Source organism: Ylistrum balloti, unplaced genomic scaffold (genome assembly GCF_031769215.1).
Source record: "Ylistrum balloti isolate Yb309-2 unplaced genomic scaffold, AGI_CSIRO_Ybal_v1 Utg371000, whole genome shotgun sequence".
Classification (NCBI taxonomy): Eukaryota; Metazoa; Mollusca; class Bivalvia; order Pectinida; family Pectinidae; genus Ylistrum; species Ylistrum balloti.
Window position 1 is genome coordinate 734,420 of NW_026782558.1, and position 19,710 is coordinate 754,129.

The 19,710-nt window shown below is 34.3% G+C and overlaps 2 protein-coding genes across 2 annotated transcripts in view; one reads left to right on the forward strand and one right to left on the reverse strand.

The window, feature by feature from the left end:
- Positions 1-4,010: 4,010 nt before the first annotated feature.
- On the reverse strand, positions 4,011-6,853 carry LOC132559984 (zinc finger protein 780A-like). The gene is made up of 2 exons (XM_060224630.1): positions 6,660-6,853; positions 4,011-5,997 (listed from the first exon to the last, which is right to left on the reverse strand). The coding sequence occupies exon 2, from the start codon at positions 5,973-5,975 to the stop codon at positions 5,037-5,039; it is 939 nt and encodes a 312-aa protein (XP_060080613.1). The 5' UTR covers positions 5,976-5,997; positions 6,660-6,853; the 3' UTR covers positions 4,011-5,036.
- A 3,603-nt stretch (positions 6,854-10,456) lies between these two features.
- LOC132559937 (E3 ubiquitin-protein ligase HUWE1-like) overlaps positions 10,457-19,710 on the forward strand; it is a 63,289-nt gene continuing 54,035 nt past the window's right edge. Inside the window, exons 1-17 of the mRNA XM_060224573.1 lie at positions 10,457-10,516; positions 11,680-11,778; positions 12,200-12,319; positions 12,605-12,765; positions 12,901-12,979; positions 13,791-13,853; positions 14,192-14,263; positions 14,550-14,666; positions 15,537-15,636; positions 16,420-16,520; positions 16,800-16,861; positions 17,074-17,162; positions 17,576-17,656; positions 17,944-18,029; positions 18,641-18,745; positions 19,031-19,259; positions 19,409-19,510. Coding sequence (XP_060080556.1) covers positions 10,472-10,516; positions 11,680-11,778; positions 12,200-12,319; positions 12,605-12,765; positions 12,901-12,979; positions 13,791-13,853; positions 14,192-14,263; positions 14,550-14,666; positions 15,537-15,636; positions 16,420-16,520; positions 16,800-16,861; positions 17,074-17,162; positions 17,576-17,656; positions 17,944-18,029; positions 18,641-18,745; positions 19,031-19,259; positions 19,409-19,510 — 1,711 coding nt within the window. The 5' untranslated portion in view covers positions 10,457-10,471. The remainder of the gene's footprint in view (positions 10,517-11,679; positions 11,779-12,199; positions 12,320-12,604; positions 12,766-12,900; positions 12,980-13,790; positions 13,854-14,191; positions 14,264-14,549; positions 14,667-15,536; positions 15,637-16,419; positions 16,521-16,799; positions 16,862-17,073; positions 17,163-17,575; positions 17,657-17,943; positions 18,030-18,640; positions 18,746-19,030; positions 19,260-19,408; positions 19,511-19,710) is intronic.

The window sequence follows — 19,710 nt, forward strand, 5'->3', positions numbered from 1 at the left end:
TGTCTCTGTGTACATGTTGATTGCCTGTTGTCAATCATTACTTTTCTATTTATTTTCAGGGTCGGCCGGAATTCTAGTCCTGACCCTACTCGTCTCATTAGTTCTGTACCTAAGGCCAAGGGTGATGTGATATAACGATGTCCACAGGCGTGACATGTGCTGTTCTCGGAGAAACTTAATATACATACAAAATTAATAAAAGGATACGCATTGTTCATTCTAACCGAACAGAAAGTTTTCCTGGACAGTATCATTCCTTCTTTTCTGGAAATTTTCCGGACAATGTTCTTTAATAACGTGTCGAACAACAGTGGTATTTCAGATACTTTCAAACAGGAATTGTCCTGTAATCTGTATGGCAATGTTGGGACTTCAAACCATTTTACTTCTCACGAACATCGCATCGACAGAATACATGCCGCGTTGTCATGGGGTCTTCGGAACCAGCTAATTGTATAATATAATATCTGTAATAGCTAAAACGTTGTAATCTTTGGCAAGTTTCTATGATTATAAAGTCAAAATAGGATCTTTAGTTATATGTATAAGCCAGGTGACAATCTGAAAAGACTTTTAAGACATCTAAATGGATATTATACTGGTTTGTAAAACACACAAAAAATGGGCTTAAAAAATCTGGTAGTTTTGTTCTTATTTACTTGACATTGGTCAAAACGAGTTCCAATTAAGTAGAGACTATTACAGTTAACCTCAATTTTATTACCTTGACCCTGAACAACCTTCAGATAGAGAAAAAATATTAACCTCAGCTATTAATAGATTTGACCTTGGATCTTGATATGACCTTGACCGAGAGCGTAGGGACCCAAAATTTGTATACAAAGCATCATCTATTATAGTAAATATGCCCTTGATATCCTTGGGCACCTTCATTGGGTTTAAAGGTAGGACCCAAGTTATTGATTTGACACCCTTGGTATCAGTTTGTCATCGACTTTCCAGATTATAGACTCGAAAGACACATCCGATATACTGTCTTGTATTTCTTCAGCGTACCCTGGACAAACGGACAGACAAAGAGTCAACTGTTTGCTTTGTCGAAATATTTCGGGAGCACCATAGAGTTCAATAATTCCTCGATTCCTTTCACAGAAAGCTAGTTAAAAAGAAGAAGAAAATTGAGATTCTACCGTCGTATTTTGCTGTGGTAAAAGTGTAAAGTGGTTTTCTCTCTTCTTTTTAAAATTTGATTTGCTCTTAGAGCACGTTATATTTTTTATTGAGAGATGAAGGAAAGGATTTCTGAGGAAATGTTTTTACGACTTTCTAACTAACAACAATACAGCATCATTTAGCGTTCAAAATCAAAGATGGTGGCAATTTTAAATAATCAGTTTGGAAACTAAGCGGGTACAACTAGGACAGGAACAAAAATCAGGGGTAGAACAATATTCCTTAAACCAGTACTTCTATAGAAGTAAGGATAATATTTATACAAAGTCAGATTCCAAGATGGTGGCCGTTACCAATCTTGCTTTCCGAATTAGTAAAAGAAAACTTAACAAAATTATTATAAACTTCAACTGTCAACGTCCAAAGAACCGCCAAACCTAGTAAATGAGGGATCCTTGTGTTTGTTGGTCAGTCCATACAGCTGGCACGACTCTGGTAGACTCTCGATAGACAGGGTTGTGACTCAAAACAGACAACAGCACTCACTCACACCAGATGAACATTACTGAACACAACGAGAAAAAATATTAGAAATATTCAAAGTCAAAATGTCTACGATGGAAGTTGGCTTTTTTGTTTTCCCATCAGTACCCTGACAAAATCTAACAGACAAAACGAGGATTCATGCATTCATTTCAAATTAGTTTTAAAACAACTGAGAAATTGAGAGTGTAGTGTTATTTAGTGAACGGAGAGTATTGGAGTGGTAAATTAAGACCTGGTTTTAATTAGATTGTATAATTATGTATACTTATCGAACTGGTTAGAAATTGCTGTTCACTTGTAAAGCAGGCACAATATTGGGAGTATAAGCAAACCTGTGTTATTAAAATTCCGCCCATTATTTTTCCTGACAGGAAAATTGCATCTGGCTCTTTAAATCGTGATTGATGTCAAATTACAATCCACGAAATATGTTTACTCCGACTGCCAACGCACTGCAGATATCAGGTGTCTTAGCTGTGTCAACAGTGTACTTCAAGTTACAAGCAGGAGGGAGGAAGGGGTGCGCGGACTGGTTGGCGGTGTGTGTGGGGTGGGGGTGGGAGAGGATAAGGGGGGAAACAATTGTGAGGGAGGGCGGGGTGGGGGAGGGGATATGAGGAGAAAAGTTGCATCAGCTGTTTTGGATCAAATTAGGGATTCACTTCAATATCTTTCGTCCTGAATTGTTGAATACAAGAAACATGATGTTGACAATTGCTATAAGGACTTGATACCCCTTATTTGCGGTTTATGAGTGATTTATAAAAAAGATAAGTTAATAAGTTTTACTACTTCAGTATGTCATGTGTTGTCCCATTGAATTCTAGTCAAGATTTATAACTTAAAATCGTTTAACGACGTGAGGCTTCTTTAACGTTTCACGTGAGGTCCCTTTAACGTTTCACGTGAGGCCCGTTTAACGTTTGATATGAGGCCCCTATAACGTTCGACATGAGGCCCCTTTAACGTTTGATATGAGGCCCGTTTAACGTTTGATATGAGGCCCCTATAACGTTCGACATGAGGCCCTTTAACGTTACACGTGAGGTCCCTTTAACGTTTGACATGAAGCCCCTTTAACATTCGACATGAGGTCCCTTTAACGTTTGATATGAGGCCCTTTAACGTTTGATATGAGGCCCTTTAACGTTTGATATGCGGCCCCTTTAACGTTTGACATGAAGCCCCTTTAACATTCGACATGAGGTCCCTTTAACGTTCGACACGAAGCCCTTTAGTGTAGTCCGTGATTTCATTTGTAAGTTCTATCTGCAGAGAATCTCGAGAACTTTTGGGGGCATTTCTTTGTAAATAGATACACTGCGAATATGTCTACCAACAACTACTAGTGCAAAATGAATATATATTGAACATAGTTGAACGTAATTTTTGTCTAATGATTTCATAACCAATAGTGAATCATCCCTAGTTTCACGAAACTTCCTTAACTTAAATGTTGCCCATAGAAATGAATAACATACGGAAATTTTCCTTAAACACGTTTCTGGTCTTCATCTAGTAGAGTTTAAATACTTCTGAATATTTCAAAGAACGAGATATTTTGTTGTCTAAAGTGTACCAGTGAACTGTACACAATTCAAATTTAAAGCAACCTTATATTTTACATCTGCACACTCAAATGATACACTTATAACCAAATCGGATCCCATTGACTGTATGACAGTACAGTGACCCTGTTTAGTCATGATATTTACTGAGATACAGACATTCAAACGACGTGTGAATGTTTTCAGAAAGTTTGGTTCGTTCATGAGACCAAGTAAAGTGTGCAAAGGAATTTACCGAAACCAATATTCAAGGTCACAAAGAACAAATAAAATTATTTTTGTTTTATTTACATTGAATGCTCCTAAACTTGCGGAAGCAAATATATTCAACCTTAGAGTCAGATTTGTCAAAAAATATTCTGACATTTTCAGATAATCACAGACCTAGATAGTTTGAAACAGCAAGAAGTGAAAAATGGTACTACTCCTTTAGGGTATAAAATGGTTGTTTGATTGTCAAGTGAGTATTTTTCGACATTAAATGTTGATCTGAATAAGTTTGAGGTACATCTACTTTGACAATAATGCCAGATAATGCAGAGTAATGCAGGCTTGTTGGGCCTCCTGTTTCAAGTATCACCATCTAAAGTGTATAACATGGACAATAAAGATTTTTCATACGCATGGGCAACAGTTCTGGAAAAATTTTCTAAGAGTTACCATCAGCCTCTCCCGGAGAACAGTGAACAATCACAATATAATCCAGGACTTGCAAAAAATATTTATGAAATTGTCTTTTAATTACTTTATTTATTTCTCTTTGTCTCAACATGTAAATACAAACATCTGTATGTTTGCCACAAAATATTATGAATTGCATAACATTGTATTTGTTCATCATTATTGGAAAATATATCATTTATAAGATCAAAAGACATAACGATTTTACAACTCATCTTCAAAAACCCCGAGGTTCATTCGCATAAAATTTGGCCTTGACTTCTTCTGACAGTTATATAGAGATACATGTGCCTTGAAAATTATCACAGAGAGACACAAGTCTGTCATTTTCATCCTTACATCACAATACAATGGATTGGTTTTGGACTCCAGTCTTAAATTCTTTAAGTTATGAGAGTTTGGGTTAGGAATTCTCACATACATATAACACTAAAGGCCCAATGGGCCTGCATTGCTCACCTATTCTGCAGATCACAAATAAGACTTTGTTCATTCATTAACTGAATTTCTTGAAACAATTAAAAAAAACCATTTCTCCAAGCCTGCTACTACACAAATATGACTCTGGCCAATTAGTTATTGAAGAGCAATTTGAAGGTATTAACTCATTTTACCCCGATAACCTTCAATGTAAGTCAAGATCATTTAACAAACTTGGTACCCCTTAACTCCAGCATGGTGCAGGTTGGAAATTACCCTGTTCCTTCTGGTAACTGAGAAGAAGTTGTTTGAAGATTTGACATATTTGACCCATTTGACTTTGAAAGTGGATCAAGGTCATTCACTTAAAATAAATTGGTAGCCCTCCACCCCAGCATATCACAGTCACAATAGCAGTATCTTAGACCTTTCCAATATTGAGAATATTGATAGCTCATCATCTCAGCATGCTACAGGCCCAATAACCCCGGGTTATTGAGAAGTTTCTCAAGGCAGGCGAGTTAAATAAAGTAGTAACACTGTAAAACATGTGTTTAAATAGTCATTCTGAAAACCTAGAGGTTCCATACTCAATACATTTACTTAAAGATTCTTTAACCTGCAATAAATAGTGCATTTTTATTAATGAGAAATTCTTAGAGTAAAAGGCTACAAATAATGAAAATGCTATGTTTGGTCACTCAAATCACTACTAGGCTGACCACTTGTATCACCAATTTTTTTCATATTACTTTTTTCAAATCTATGAACAGATTTCACATGATCAGTCAACGCTCCTTTGATTTTAAAAGTCCTCTGACACCCAGGAAGACTGCATTTAAATAGGCGTTCCCCTCTATGCGTTTTATAATGCCGGTTAAATTGGGTGTTTGTCATGAATTCTTTTCCACAGATTTCACAAATTAATTCAGATGAAGTTCCCTCATGTTTTTTTAAATGTAGTGAAAAAGTTTTCTTTTGCTTGCAAACAAAATTACATTGGTCACAAGAAAACGATTTATCTGTGTGGCTGTGGTTTTTATTAAAGTGACTGACAAGTTCATCTTTCCTTGTAGTAAAGAATGAGCATTTGCTGCAGACAAACTTCATTTTTGGTCCATTGTCACTGATTACATCATAATCTGTTCCACAGCTTTTTTCTATCTTGTGCACTTTAACAAAGTGTTGTTTCCGTAATTTCATGGATGCTGCTTTGTATGAACAAATATTACAGACAAAAGGTTTCTTGATATCATGCTGTTCCACCATATGACTTTTGAATTTGGTTTCCATTTTGAATTCCTCCTTGCAAATTTTACAAACAAACTTTCTTCTGGTATTTGTTTCACAGTTTTGAGTTCCTGGATAAAAACTAATTCTAAAAGTGACATTTTTATAGTCCTTAGGAACTGGGGCAGTGAAATTTACATCATCGTCGTCACATTCTAAATATAAATCAATATCGTCAAGAAGCGATGTGTCAATTTCATGTTCAAGATCAGCACAAATTGTCTCCATTTCAAAGTCTGGACTGGTAGGCAGAATTGCATTCTGAACTGCTACAAAGGCTCCACTTTCATTAGTTGGAAGAGCTGTATTATGATTGGTCAAAGGAATCTGTTCCATGCTTTGACTCAATGCATTGCACCTGCAAGTAATAGAAAATGCAAAACAATATATATTATAATGTTTATATATATATATATCTTTCAGTGACAATTTTTACTTCATTCGCTATAGAAAAAATTTCCTTGTCCACTCAGAATTCCATCAATTCTGATATCTACAAAATGCTCAAGCACATCTTCACATGATTTCCCAACGCAGAACTTATTTTCAAAATTTCCATAAACTAAAGCTCTCACATAATCAATGAAATTATAAAACTCTTATCTCTTATCATGAATAAATGGTTATAATTTCTTGTATTACATGTTTCTCAAAACCTCAAATTTCATTCATTTACCTACACCGGTACCTATTTTTAAGTCTGATTCCTTGTGTAGGATGGTTAGAATGTGTATTAATATCCTTCTACTGCTTTTTGTAATACACAAGGTGATGTATAAATACAAACCACGAAGAAAACCACATAAAAATATGACAAACAGTTAGATAATATTCAACCTAAACATCCTGTCTTTTTCTTCCTTACGACAAATTATTCGAGTTACCTCCCTTTAACCTTTAACATTTTTTTATTTTATTTATCGAAAACATCAATGGGATATAGGATACAGGAGAGGTACTGGTAGGGTGCTGACGAAAGTATACATCACTACACATCGTGGTTATTTTCAAAGCCCTTACCTTCTCCAAATCGCTAGTAATAACTATTCTGTTTAGTGTAGCCCGAACAGTTCCGACTTCAGTAAGGTACTGCAGTATTTTGGATTACAGTTCAGTGAAGGTCGAGAGGAAGTGCAAACCATGTTACCGCCGTTAGAAGCCATCAGTATGACGATTTTAATCCTTTCTATTCAAACAAACATCTAAAATTGCATATTAATCCTATACCTCTGCTCGCCGTTCTTCTTTTTGTCTGTTCGGTGTGTGATAGAAGGGAGATAACTCTTACAGGTATAGGTGTCGTGTTATAAAACATACGCTTTGTCGTGTTCTATTGTGTTTGTCTAGCTGATATCATCTCAATTATACACAATGTAAATGGATCTTGTGGATGATTAACCATCGCATGATCCACTTCTTTTCTGAAATTAGGCGTTGGCAGAATTTTGCGCTCTGACAAAGATTTAAAAATAGGCCTGTATCTTTGGCAATACTTTCGGTTTACGATAGGTTGAAATCTTGTGTTTACTTAGCTTGAATCATGACTAAATATCTACTGATATGCATCTGAACGATTTCTTTTTCTAAGGACGATGGTAGGTTTCACTATCGCTATATTTAACTTCGATCTTCATGAACTGTGTTAACTTTTGTTATCTTAATTCAAGGGCACAAATCGAAGTCTGTGTTGTTTACCAGGGACATATAAAATTATACCTAGTTTTACTGATTATACATTTGTAAAATGTACTCAATACCTTTTATGACAAATCAATGATATGTTATCTAAGTACCTAGTTTAAACTAAATAAAGCGTGCCGACTGTAGGTGAAAAAGCCGGATGTTTACGACATTCAGCGTGACCTTTTCATTATCAGCAATATATGCACTACACGCAAAGCCGTTTTTAATTAGCGAGTTTGACAAAGGGCATTGCACAATAATCTGGCGTACACCAGAATCAAACAAGCTTTCTATATTTATTATGAAACAATTCTGGTTTCATATTGATGTAGAAGTTCTGTTTTATGTTAGTGTGTAATCTACAGATAATGATAGTGACCAAGCTTTCCATACAGGATGGTAGGTCATACTTGAGAAGATATTGTTTTCCGCTTCAAAAATAAGTGTATCTCGCTCAGCAGATACAACCTTTTTAAATATCCGAGACGTAATTGGGAAGAAGTGACATTCTAGAAATTTTAAATTCGAAGCGAATATTGTCATGACAAGACAATTTAAAAATATGGAGAAATGGGAGAGACTCAGTTAAGAGGGTCATTCGTGAGTCGCTTTGGGTGCTGATGAGCAGCGATTTTGATTAAAACATTGCAACTGGACAGCCAATATGCATAATTGTTGCACACAAGCATACCAATCTATATCAAATTCCGTCGTGTCATCTGCAGAAAATTGAGCAATGAAAGAGTGTTGCCAGGCGAGTGAAAAGAGAAAAAACATCCCACTTTGTCTCTCAGGTCTCTAGAATCTCATTGACTTGTATAGATCTATGCATTGTCTCGTTGTAATTATGGAACAAGTTATAACGAACAGGACCACGCGGACTATAAACGGTGATAAAAACGCGGAAGTTTTAATTATTAATGCTTCACTTTCTAAACAAGGATGGAATACTCAAAATCTATTTTCTGTTTTGTGTAAATCATACTGTTTTCGCTCAACGCTGAAACAACGAAAAGGAAAGCGGAAGTTTGTGACAAGTAATCTTATAGATGGTGATGGGGATGTATGTCACACGTATACGTCTGGTTAAGGTAGAGGACAAATTTTATTAAACTTGAGAAAGGATTGATTGTAATATAAGCTCTAAGCCTGTTTTTTTTTCAATCTCGGACAGATCATAATTCTTAAGTGTTAAATTGTTGAATATTGAATAAAAATATTATTTAAACTAAATTAAATATTTCCTTTCCCGTTGAAGTTACAACTGTAATTTATCACATTAGGCTATAGTTCGTCTCTGACTTTGGAAAGCTAGAGGGAAAACAGAATGAAATGTCTCTTTTTACAAACATGTAGATGTTACACTGAATATTTATAATCTGCAACCCGCTGTTTTAATAAAGCTCTTTTCGTCAATTTAACAATATGAAAGTCCGTGGCATCATTGTTTTATTTTCAAAGGTGATATTCACTTGAGTGTGCATTGCACAATCTATTCAATAAGGATGGAAGTCTTTAGTTCCAAACCTCTTATTACGCAAGTGACAAATAATTTCCTCATAATTGTTTCAATTTTACATAAGTTACGTTAAAATAGAAATAAGGTCATTTGAAATTCAAGTTTTCAATAAGTTTCATATAATGCATATGATCCTAAATAATCCGACGACCTCGATTTGTTACCGTGAATCATTTGCGTTGTAAGAGCCATGCGCTCATCGGTTCGAGGCTTTCATCCGGGCATGCAAGCATCTTCAACATGGCAGCCGTCTGCAGGTTAAGAATGATTTGCAAATATGAAAAAAATGTTTGCGAAAACTTGTTAGAATAAAATTTATCGCTAGAAATGGAGATGGAGAAGATGACACGTGTAAATATTTCCAGCTGATACAGTGGTAAATGTTTTCAAATTTGTGTGTTATGAATGCGATGTTTTTTTCCGCCATTTTATCGTTGGGCAGGTTGTAATTTTGCTGACCTGACCGTTTCTGTTCGTTGTTGTGATGTCTAGAACGTTATATTGGCATTTTTTCAACAATGAAACAAATTGGGAACAATGAGTGGTTATTTTATCCCGCCCGGCTTATCACGAGATGCAAAAATCCACTTCTAAAACCTGCATACATTATCGATAACTAACCTCGTCTATCGACCACCACGTGCAATATCCATTTTCCTGCTGTTTGTTCCCAAGCATCAAATAAACATTTTATGTAAAACTGCATCAGCTAAATAAAGTTATACCGCCGCAAATTTGAACCATATCTCCAACAACACAACCTATGCCAGCTATATCTAAAGTTTATTATAAGCATATCAAATATCTAGAGAGGCATATATTTATTTGGGTTTGTCTTTATGTATTCAAAAAGCTCAGCAAGGGGTTGTCAAAGAATTGTTATATCTTCTAGGTTTTTAAAGGCAACCTATATAACCCCAACATGAAAAAATGAAAAGTTTTGATTTTATGTGAACCCCAGGAGAACATTCTAGAAACTAGGATATGAGTAAGTTGGAAATTATTCCCTAAACAAACATTTTTTTTCCGTGTTTGTTTTGTGTTGGCTGTTGCTTTTAATTACATTAATGACTGGAGCCTTTAACTGTCGGTCTTTTCATTGGAGTCGCAATGTCTCGGTCCAATTTAGATTATCAGAATATAAACTCCCACCAAATCTGTCTTTAAACATACCAATTTCAAGGAAGAAAGATATTTACAGAAAATGTATGTCATTTTCTCATATTTCGTATGTCGCTTCAAGTAGAAAATCTGTTGCCTTGTGCATCATGCTTATTGATAATAGTTTGTGAACTGTCATGACAAACTTTGTGAAGGAAATTAATGACTTTCATAGATTTACAACACTACAGAAATTTTGTTTTGTTTTGAAATGAAAATAATATCATTTGAATTAAAGTACAAAAATCTTTATCCCCATTCCAAAAGGATTACTGATTTCGGATCTAGGCAAATCCTTGTTTCCAAGTAATAAATATTTTTATTTTAATCCGTGTACCTGATGGTACATTATTTATTGTGATTGATTACCGGAGCATGTATAGATTTCAGAACTATAGCTTTCATTTATTTGTGAAATATGAACTCTTCAAAATTTACTTTCAGTAAAATTTTACCCTGAAGAATCAAAATGAAGATAGACAGAAATAAATTGAAAAAGTCTACAACAGAGGTGGTAAGTATACTGCTACTGAATTTAATATAACTATCTAAAAGAGTGATTAATTGGAAAACCACTCAGCATGATTAATACTTACTTTTGTGATGTTGATGAAAATTAGCTTGGGATTTTGTGAAAGATTTTGAATGTCTGAATCAAGAAAAAAGTTGTTAAATAATTATACATCTGTCAAAATCTTAAGCGTGGCATACTATGGGGATGGCATTTTTTGTCAAACTTATATTTGTCTTGAAATCTATTCCCTCAGTTTCTATCCAATCTTCAAACTTTGTAGACTTAAACACCATGATGCGGCATTATGTTATCCTGAATGGCAATTTGGTTTGACTATATTTGGAAGAGTTACTGCCCCATGTTATTTCAAAATGCTAGTCTTGTCTGAAGATCTCCACATGTAGTTTTCTACCAATTTCTTTCAAACTTGGTAAGCATAATCACCATGACATAAAGTTCTTTCTTAATTCTAAATTCTAAATCAATTGGGTGAAACAATTTTTGAAGGAGTTACTGCCCTTTGTCTTTTTCAGCATTTTGATTTTGTAGAGATTTCCTTCCTAATTTTTTCACTGAAACTTGATAGGATTTGCTGCCATTGCATGCTATTGTGTTTTCTTTAATGACATTGTGATTTGTTTAATCTTTTCAATTTTTAATTTCAAACATTTATTATTCTGGCCAGATATACACTCCCTCTATTTTTAACCAGTTTCTTTGAAACTTACTAGGGTAGGCTTGAAAACCACAACATGATATTGTTTTTGTGAATAACATTCGGATTCAACAAGTTATTTTGAACAGTTACTACCCATGGTTCATTCCAGCATTTTAATCTTCTACAGATTTCTTTTAGCCTTCCAAACATCTTTTTATAACTTAGTACCTTTTAATGTATCCCTTAAACTTAAAGTCATTTTTTCCTTTTTGACATTTTGATTTATTACAAATTCCATTGCCTTCTTTTCAATAAACAAATCCTGGCCAAATATCTATCAACCCATGTTATTCTTGTTCCTATATTCTAAGTGCTATTGTACTGGTGGGTCTTTGGAGACTTGGTATTTTTTTCATGATGTAAGTTATGAACAGTTTAGTTTAGTTCACTTGAAAAAGTAAAATAGAGGATTTCAGAGGAAAATAAAGACTGGTGTGTTTTGTAGCCTGCAGATTGTCGGGCCCTCATTGAGAAACTGAAGACTGCTACAGAGGGTACATTACTAGAAGAACTGAAAGCAGTGAAATCCTGGTCTTATGGAAAGGTATGATAACAAGTTACAAAATGGATGTGTAAGCGGTATAGAAATCAATGCATATTGGTATCAAAAGGGGAAAGCAAATTAGCTTGTGATTAATAAGCAGGGCATATTTTTTATGCAAGGGAAAAAGCAAAATTAAGTAAGATTTTATGGGAGGCAGTTATATTGATTAACTTTGGAGCAAACTGACAGAAGAGGATGCTGCATGTGATTTTTATTTTGAAACTCTGGAAGTTGATGTTCATTAACCGAAACTTTAAAGTAACAGTTGTCCTGATAGTTCAGTTGAAATTAAAGAAAAACTATTTGATAATGTATTGAATGACAAAGAAACTTAAGGTGAAATTGAAGGAAACTAACTTGATATTTTTAACCATTGTAAAAGAAGTCTTGAAGACAACACTTGTTATTTTCTTTTGTGTAGTGTGAACTATACCATTGGTCAGATGTCCTGGATAAGTTTGATGAGGTCCTGGAAAAGGCATGCAAAAAGGAGGGTGAGAAAAAATGGATGCTTTGCTGTGACAGAGCTGGCGAGGAACAGGTTTGGTCATTTACGAAGTTTATTTTTTGTGACATATAATCTATGTTTGCTTATTTTTATGACACATTTATTTTCATTAATTTCATTAATAACTTCTTTATAGTTAAATTTCAATTTGAAGAGGTCTCTGTAAACATGTAATGCAAAGAGTTTTAGAAATGAAATGGTTTTCCAATATGCTATCATTGTAATGTGTTCTACTGTTATCAACTGCAGTTACCCCCTGAAGAGCAAAGGTAAATAATGATTCTTTTCGTAAGTGATAATCTGTTTTTCTTGATACAGCTGAAGGACCTCTTGTTAGTAATTCTACACTTCACATCATTACTGATTGAACACAGTTTCTCTCGTCACCTTTACAACTCCATGGAACATCTAACTAGCCTGTTGTCCTCGTCAGATATGACAGTTGTTCTGGCTGTGTTGAACCTCCTATATGTTTTCAGGTAAGTTTTATTGTCAAACATTGGTATAAAAAAGAAGACTTACTGAATCTTTATGTTTGTTCAGTTGTGTGTAAATTTATTATGTAAATGTATATCAATACTTATGTTATATCCATGTCTCTTTTTTTTCTGCAGCAAAAGATCAAACCACATCACTCGGCTAAGCAATGACAAGAAACAAGGCCTAATTGTCAGACTGACTCACTTAGCTGAGGTAATAATGACTGTTCTTTTATTTGCTATTAATAAATTGATTGCACTACAGATGTCTACTAGGAAGTTTCTGTAATAGATCATAAAATGTCACCATAAAAACCTGTGTAATGAGTGGTCCTATGTAATTTGCACAGGTACTTTTTGGTTGCAAAATGTGCGCACTCGAAATTCAGTCATAATTAATCTTGAGGAGCCAAGGAATCATTCTTGGAATGTTCAGCTAACACATCAGACCGACAATATTAAGGGCAAAATTGAATTAAATCCATAGTCTAATGATAAGTCTCAATCCACACTCCTCATACTAATATACTTGTGGCTTCTGCTTTGTCGCGATATCGGATGTGTAGAAAAATAAAATAAATTTCGTAACAGTTGAACATGTAAGTGTTGCAAAAGATAATCAAATTATAATTTGACATATTTTTCATCGTTCCAAACAAGCCACTGTCTTTGCCAATCATTAGTTTTCTGTCTTGCTAGTTCCTATCATGTTTTCAAACAGTTTGTCCAGATTTTGCACATATGATTGACTGGGATAGTTTGCATTAATATATACAGTAATTATTTTATATTTCTGTTCATAAATAAATTGTAGCATCCATTTTGTGTCAGTTTTGAGTACCAGATAATACTGACAAAGAATGATGTCGGCCTCACAGAATCTTTGATTTTTCCATTTAAAAAATGGTTGAAAATCCTATAGCTACGTAATGTTACACGACCCGGACTTTTGACATTTATGTATTTTATTTATTTTTCTTCTGGCAATTCATTGAATTTCACTTGCGGATTTTGTTTTTTGATAGAGCTGGGGTGGTAAAGACAATGGATTTGGCCTTTCTGAGTGCTGCAGTAATGATCCAATTTCAGTAAGTATTGAACACAGAATGAAAGCAGTTTTTAGCAATTTGGCTGATAGCAGCAATTTTCATAGAAAATTATGTGATGTATACTGTACAATTTACACATAGCATGACCTGCAACACCCAGTTTTCAGTCTTTTAGCTTTAGCTCTTCAGCTGATTTTTTTCTTCAATCCAATTTGCCTGCCCCTTTCAAATTTTCATTACACAATCACAAATGAAAAAAAAATTATAGTATTTTAGAGTTGATGCAAGATTACAAGTCTTTGTTGACCACATGGTTTAAGATTGCGAGTTAGAATGATAGTAGATAGGCATTTGCAAGAAATTTTTGTTGATTTCAGAACTTTCCTACCAGTGCAACAACACTGCATTTTGAATTTTATGTGGACAATAAAGAAGACAAGGGCAAGAAGGTTTGTATTTTGTGTTCTGTGTTCTGGCCATTTTCAATTCTAGTTTAAATGAATTCTTTAAATCTAAAATCTTCATGATTGATGCAATCTTCTGTGAATTACTTTAATGTCAAGACATGGTATTGACTACTTAAAATATTAAAAACAAATTTCAGGACTTTCGGATGATTTGGCATGTGTTACTTTTGTTAGACTTTGAAACTTCTAATCTCAAAGTAGAATCGGACAAATATCTATTATACATTCTTCGTAGTTGATTCCACATTTTGATAATGCTTGCTTACAGGGAATGGCTAATGTCATTACTTCTATACATATGGAAAACTTGGACAAGTCAATGAAGTTACCATCAGAAATTATGGAAGAAATTCTGGAGAATTTCAAGGTCCCTGAAGAAAAACAGGTCGGTGCAAAAGAAAGAAGTAAAAAATGTTTTGTGATCGTCATATTTATTTTAAATTCCTATGTATGTAAAGTGCAACTTCAATAAATTGATCCTTCTCAAAGCCAATCACCTCTTGAAACCAAATGAAATGGCCATGAATCACATCCACTTTAACATAGTTATAAAAACCTTCGCAACACTGATCCCTCTCAATTTAGAATACTGAACACAACTACCTTGATTTTGTAGAATTATGATAAACATACTGTATAGTTATCTCCAATGACAAATTGACACAATATCAGAAGAGTTTATTGTATAATTAACTTGAAAATAGGTACTGATATAGAGTTAGTTAGAAAGCCGCAGTTCCACATCTAAATCATGGGTAATTGAATAATGTTATTTCTACACATACAGAATAGAAATATTAATCAAGTGTTTTAGAAGATAAGCTTTTATACTGATCAACAAAAACATACATTCATAAAATATATTAGTTGGTAACACTTACGGACAAACCGACCACACAACAGGAGCTATGTTGACCGTATGTAATGTTAATGTTAGGTCACCGGGCAAGGCACAGATTTCTTTTCAGCCAAAGCCACATATAGTATACAAGTATCACTTTTTTCACTTAACGAAATATCTTTACTCCATTAAGTTTTTTCTCTTTATTTAGTTGGGCATGTGTGGTGTAAATTCTGAAAGCAATCGGAATAGTTAATGGAATGTACAGAATCAGTTACATCCGAGTCTGGACCGGTCAACTTATTTCACTTCTACAAACAAAACCCTCTACAAACTGGCCAAATATATTCATGTCCCATGCATGTTTGGTTTGGAGATGTTCTTTTCACTTAATTGCATGTTTTTCTTTGCCAGATGTTGCTGTATACTCATATTCGTTTAGCCAACCTGTTCTCTAAGTATGAGGCTAGACTTCAGTGTGTGCAGGCTAGACTGCAAGCAATGGCTATCTTAGGTAAGACTACAATTTATTGATCACTTTTACAGGGTTAGAAAAATCCACTCGTCCGCTCATCTAGACGAGTCAAAGCTACTTGCGGGCGAGTGATTTGTTTCAGCTACTTGTCTGGCAGGCGAGTGAAATTTGTAGTTCTGACTATTGAATATTCCATAATAAATGACGTTTATCAACTTAAACACTCTTAAAACTAATTTAAATCCACTGATAGTCGATCAAATACATCAATGTAGTATCTTTGTTTACACTACGTGTCAAGACTCGGGGTGATCCAGACTACCATGTCACCACAAATGTTGTAAACAAGGTTGTTTCGTGTACGTAGTTACTGTCAAAAAGTCTATGTTCTTGCTCGCGTTAACAGTGAATTAAATATGAGAAAAACAATAAAAGCAAGGGTGGAGTTCAAACATTTGATATAGAAATTGATAATAAAATTTGTGTTCCTTAAATTATATTTTGTTGCCTGTTTTCTTCGGGTGAGTGAATATTGGATTAGGGCAAGTGAATTTCAAGTTTCACTTGCCTGACAGACGAGGAGCTGAAAACATTTTTTTCTAGCCCTGTTATAAGGTCATTTAGTTCATTATATTTAATTCAGTCAATCAAACCGATATGTTTTTTTGTTGAGATATGAAAATCATTCACTTTATTTGGAAAAAAATATGTATTAACTAAAATTACAGTATAAGTTATTCTTAATATTTATGTTAAAAGCCAGCTGTTACTGTACTAAACCTTGGTAAATTTAGAATTACATATACTTTTATATGTTTACAGTATATTCCAACGCTATACAGGACAACATGAATGCTCTGCTATATCCAGGTCTGATAGAAGAACTAGTGGATATTATAGAACTGAAAGATGAACACTTAGTGGTATGTTGTTCTGCTCAAGTTTTGAGTCAAAATTAAGTTTTATGGTGATATGAATTATTTTTTAATACCACAAGGAAATAGTGTCTATTTTCATCACATATTCTGTACATATTTTTAAAAGAATGTATACTTAAGGGGAGAAAAATTCATTAAAAATAAGGAATTGCCCACAAACTTTATTTGAAATACTTTGATATTGAAATTTATTGAAGAGAGAAATGCCTCCACATTTTTTACTAACAAAAGGAATCTTATCAAAATAATGTTTTCTCTTCCCAGGAAATCAAAGCAGCTTCACTGAGGACACTCACCTCCATAATCCACCTGGAGAGAAATCCTAAGTAAGTATTTGACTGTCAGGAATACAAATATTCTGTTGATTCTTTCTGATAAGGAGGATGGGACAGGGGTTGGGTTGTGAGGAGTTCAGTGTTTGTAGTGACACCAAAGATAACAAGGTATCATTGATTGACATAAGAGTGATATATAAATTTACAGGTATAATTCTGTGTTGAAAGAGAAGTTTGTAATGAATGTTTCATTTGTTTTTTAGATTGAACAACATAATCGATGCTACTGGTGCATCTTCGTACCATGGTTTTCTGCCAGTGCTGGTGCGCTCCTGTATACAACATATGACAGGTGAAACAATCTCAGAATTTTTGTAAAATCAGATCAATTATCTTTCAGAATATCCTGTGTTAATCGGGTGTAGTTTTTACGTACCTGCTTTTCCTACACCACATTTCATAGGTTATTAGCCTATCAAAATGTCTCATCTTTCAAAGATACGAGTATAGGAAAACTGAAAGAAGTGTTTGTTGTGTGTTGTATGTAACTGAAGTTTGTAATGTGTAGATCAAGGCAAATATAGAGTGCTTTTGATCCTTATGGTTTCAACCCAAATTGACAATATATTTATCTTAAGTAAAATTGTATAAATTTTCTCTATCAATTCAAAAAATGTAATGCTAGGCACAGTTTATTGCAGGAGTGCTATGTTTTGTTAGATAATGCTGTGACATGTTGTTGAACCATAGATGTTTTATGTACAGATTCCCAACTGAAACCTTTTCCACAACCCTATGCCACAGCGCTGTTCTCATTCTTGTATCACCTGGCCAGTTATGAAAATGGTAAGCTGCAATGCAATCAGTTTTATTGGGAAAGAAATAACATCAGCAAGGGAAGAGAAATTCTGCTTCTGTTCACAAATTCTTTTAATCCTTTTTGACAACTTTAATGAAATTCACCTTTAGAAAGATGAATTTTATTGCTGCAAGAAAATGTAGAATTTTTGTTTAATTGAATAAATGAAAAAAAAAATTATTAACTACTTAAAACTTGTAAAAATTGATTTATTTGATGGTGAGTTGGTTTAAATTTGGAAGTGAAACAGGATGTAAAATTTGTGTGTTTGTAGGTGTGGAGGCCTTGGTCTCCTGTGGGATGATGGAATGTTTACTGAAAGTGATTAGCTGGTATGGCAATGGTCAGGATCATATCACGGTGAGTGTCTCATTGGCTATATTTCATGTACACTTGAAACTTGTCTTGAAATTACTCAAGTCAAAATTCCATTTGAGTGGAAATATCTTTGTAATTTTAGATTAAATTACGCTGTTTTTACATGGTGTACATTGTTATCATAGTCCTACTTCATTCAACCATCATCAACGTGGGGAAACTAATATTGTCTATTTTATTTGGACGCTTTGTTTAAATTGAAAATTCGCACAAGCCAAAATATTTTCCACGGTCCGTTGAATTTTGGGGTAACTTAGATGTAATATCAAAAACTATCCATCAAGTTCTTCATTCCTTTTGATCCCATTTGATCATGTCAAAAATATTTCATTACTTTTGTATATAAAAATTACAATGGAAAATTGATTTTGACACTGGTGGGGCAACTTCTACAGCAGTTATAAGATACATAGATAAAGTGAATCAGGACCTAATATCAATTCTGATGTGATTCTTATCTTCATGTCCCAAAACTGTCAGTAAAAAAAACCAGTTTTATTAGATACATTGGGCAGAACTCACAAAATTTTTCTAGAAGCTGAGCTCTGTAATTGATATTGTTATTGATGTTTTGATTTTCTTGATGATTACAGCAATTTGTTACAAGAGCAGTGCGTGTGGTGGACTTGATCACCAACCTAGATATGGCTGCCTTCCAGACACAAGGTGGTCTTTCAACCTTCCTCAACAGACTTGAGGTTAGTATTGTTTAACATCCTATTTACATTTATGGTCATAAAAGGGAATGAGATGTAGTTCTATAGACACTTGACTAGGCATCTCACAGTCGAGATATATTTTCAGATTTGTAGGAGTGTGTATGAAATATTTGTTATAGTGAACTTTGATGTCTTCAGGTGTGAATAAACTTGAAGATATGAAGTAACATATAGAAAAGAGTGGTTATGACTTTGAAGTCACTTGGAATGACCATTGCTGCTTCAGCATGGATTTTAGAACTTAATAAGCGTCTTTTGTTTCAGCATGAGGTTGAAATCTGCAGGAAGGAGAACCCATTTCAGATCAGGATAAAGCGGGATTCAATGTGCGAGAGTCAGGACTCTCCCCTTGCAATGGAGATGGACCTACATGGTGAGGATGGCAAAGAGAGCACCATTGACGAGTCTGCAGTCAGTGATGAATCCAGGGTCAATGAGGGTGCATCTACCTCCACTGGCATGGCCTACACAGTATCTGCCCCACCGAAGAATGGTAGGCAACATTTATTTGTAACAGGTTTATTGGATTGATTAGTAATGCAGTCATTTCAACACAATTCCTATTTTCATTTGTTACCAGATGTAAGATGCATTTGATGTTGAATTCATCAGAAATTGAATTAGTTTTGTTTGATTACACAGGAGTCCAGTGCTTCCCTCAAAGAGCTGCTCTGCTGAAGTCCATGTTAAATTTTCTGAAGAAGGCAATCCCAGATTCTTCATTTTCTGAAAGTATTCGACATTGTAAGTAGAAGTGTAACACTCTGACAGATAATGGTTATGAGAATACTATTCAAAAATGTGATTCTTAGCAATGACCTCACCCTCAGAAATCATGTGTAATATCAACAGTATTGAAATTTTGTGTATTTCACCATGATCATCCCGGAATTTTGGGTAAAAAATATAAATTTCTTAACTTTTGGCTCTGACTGATCACAATT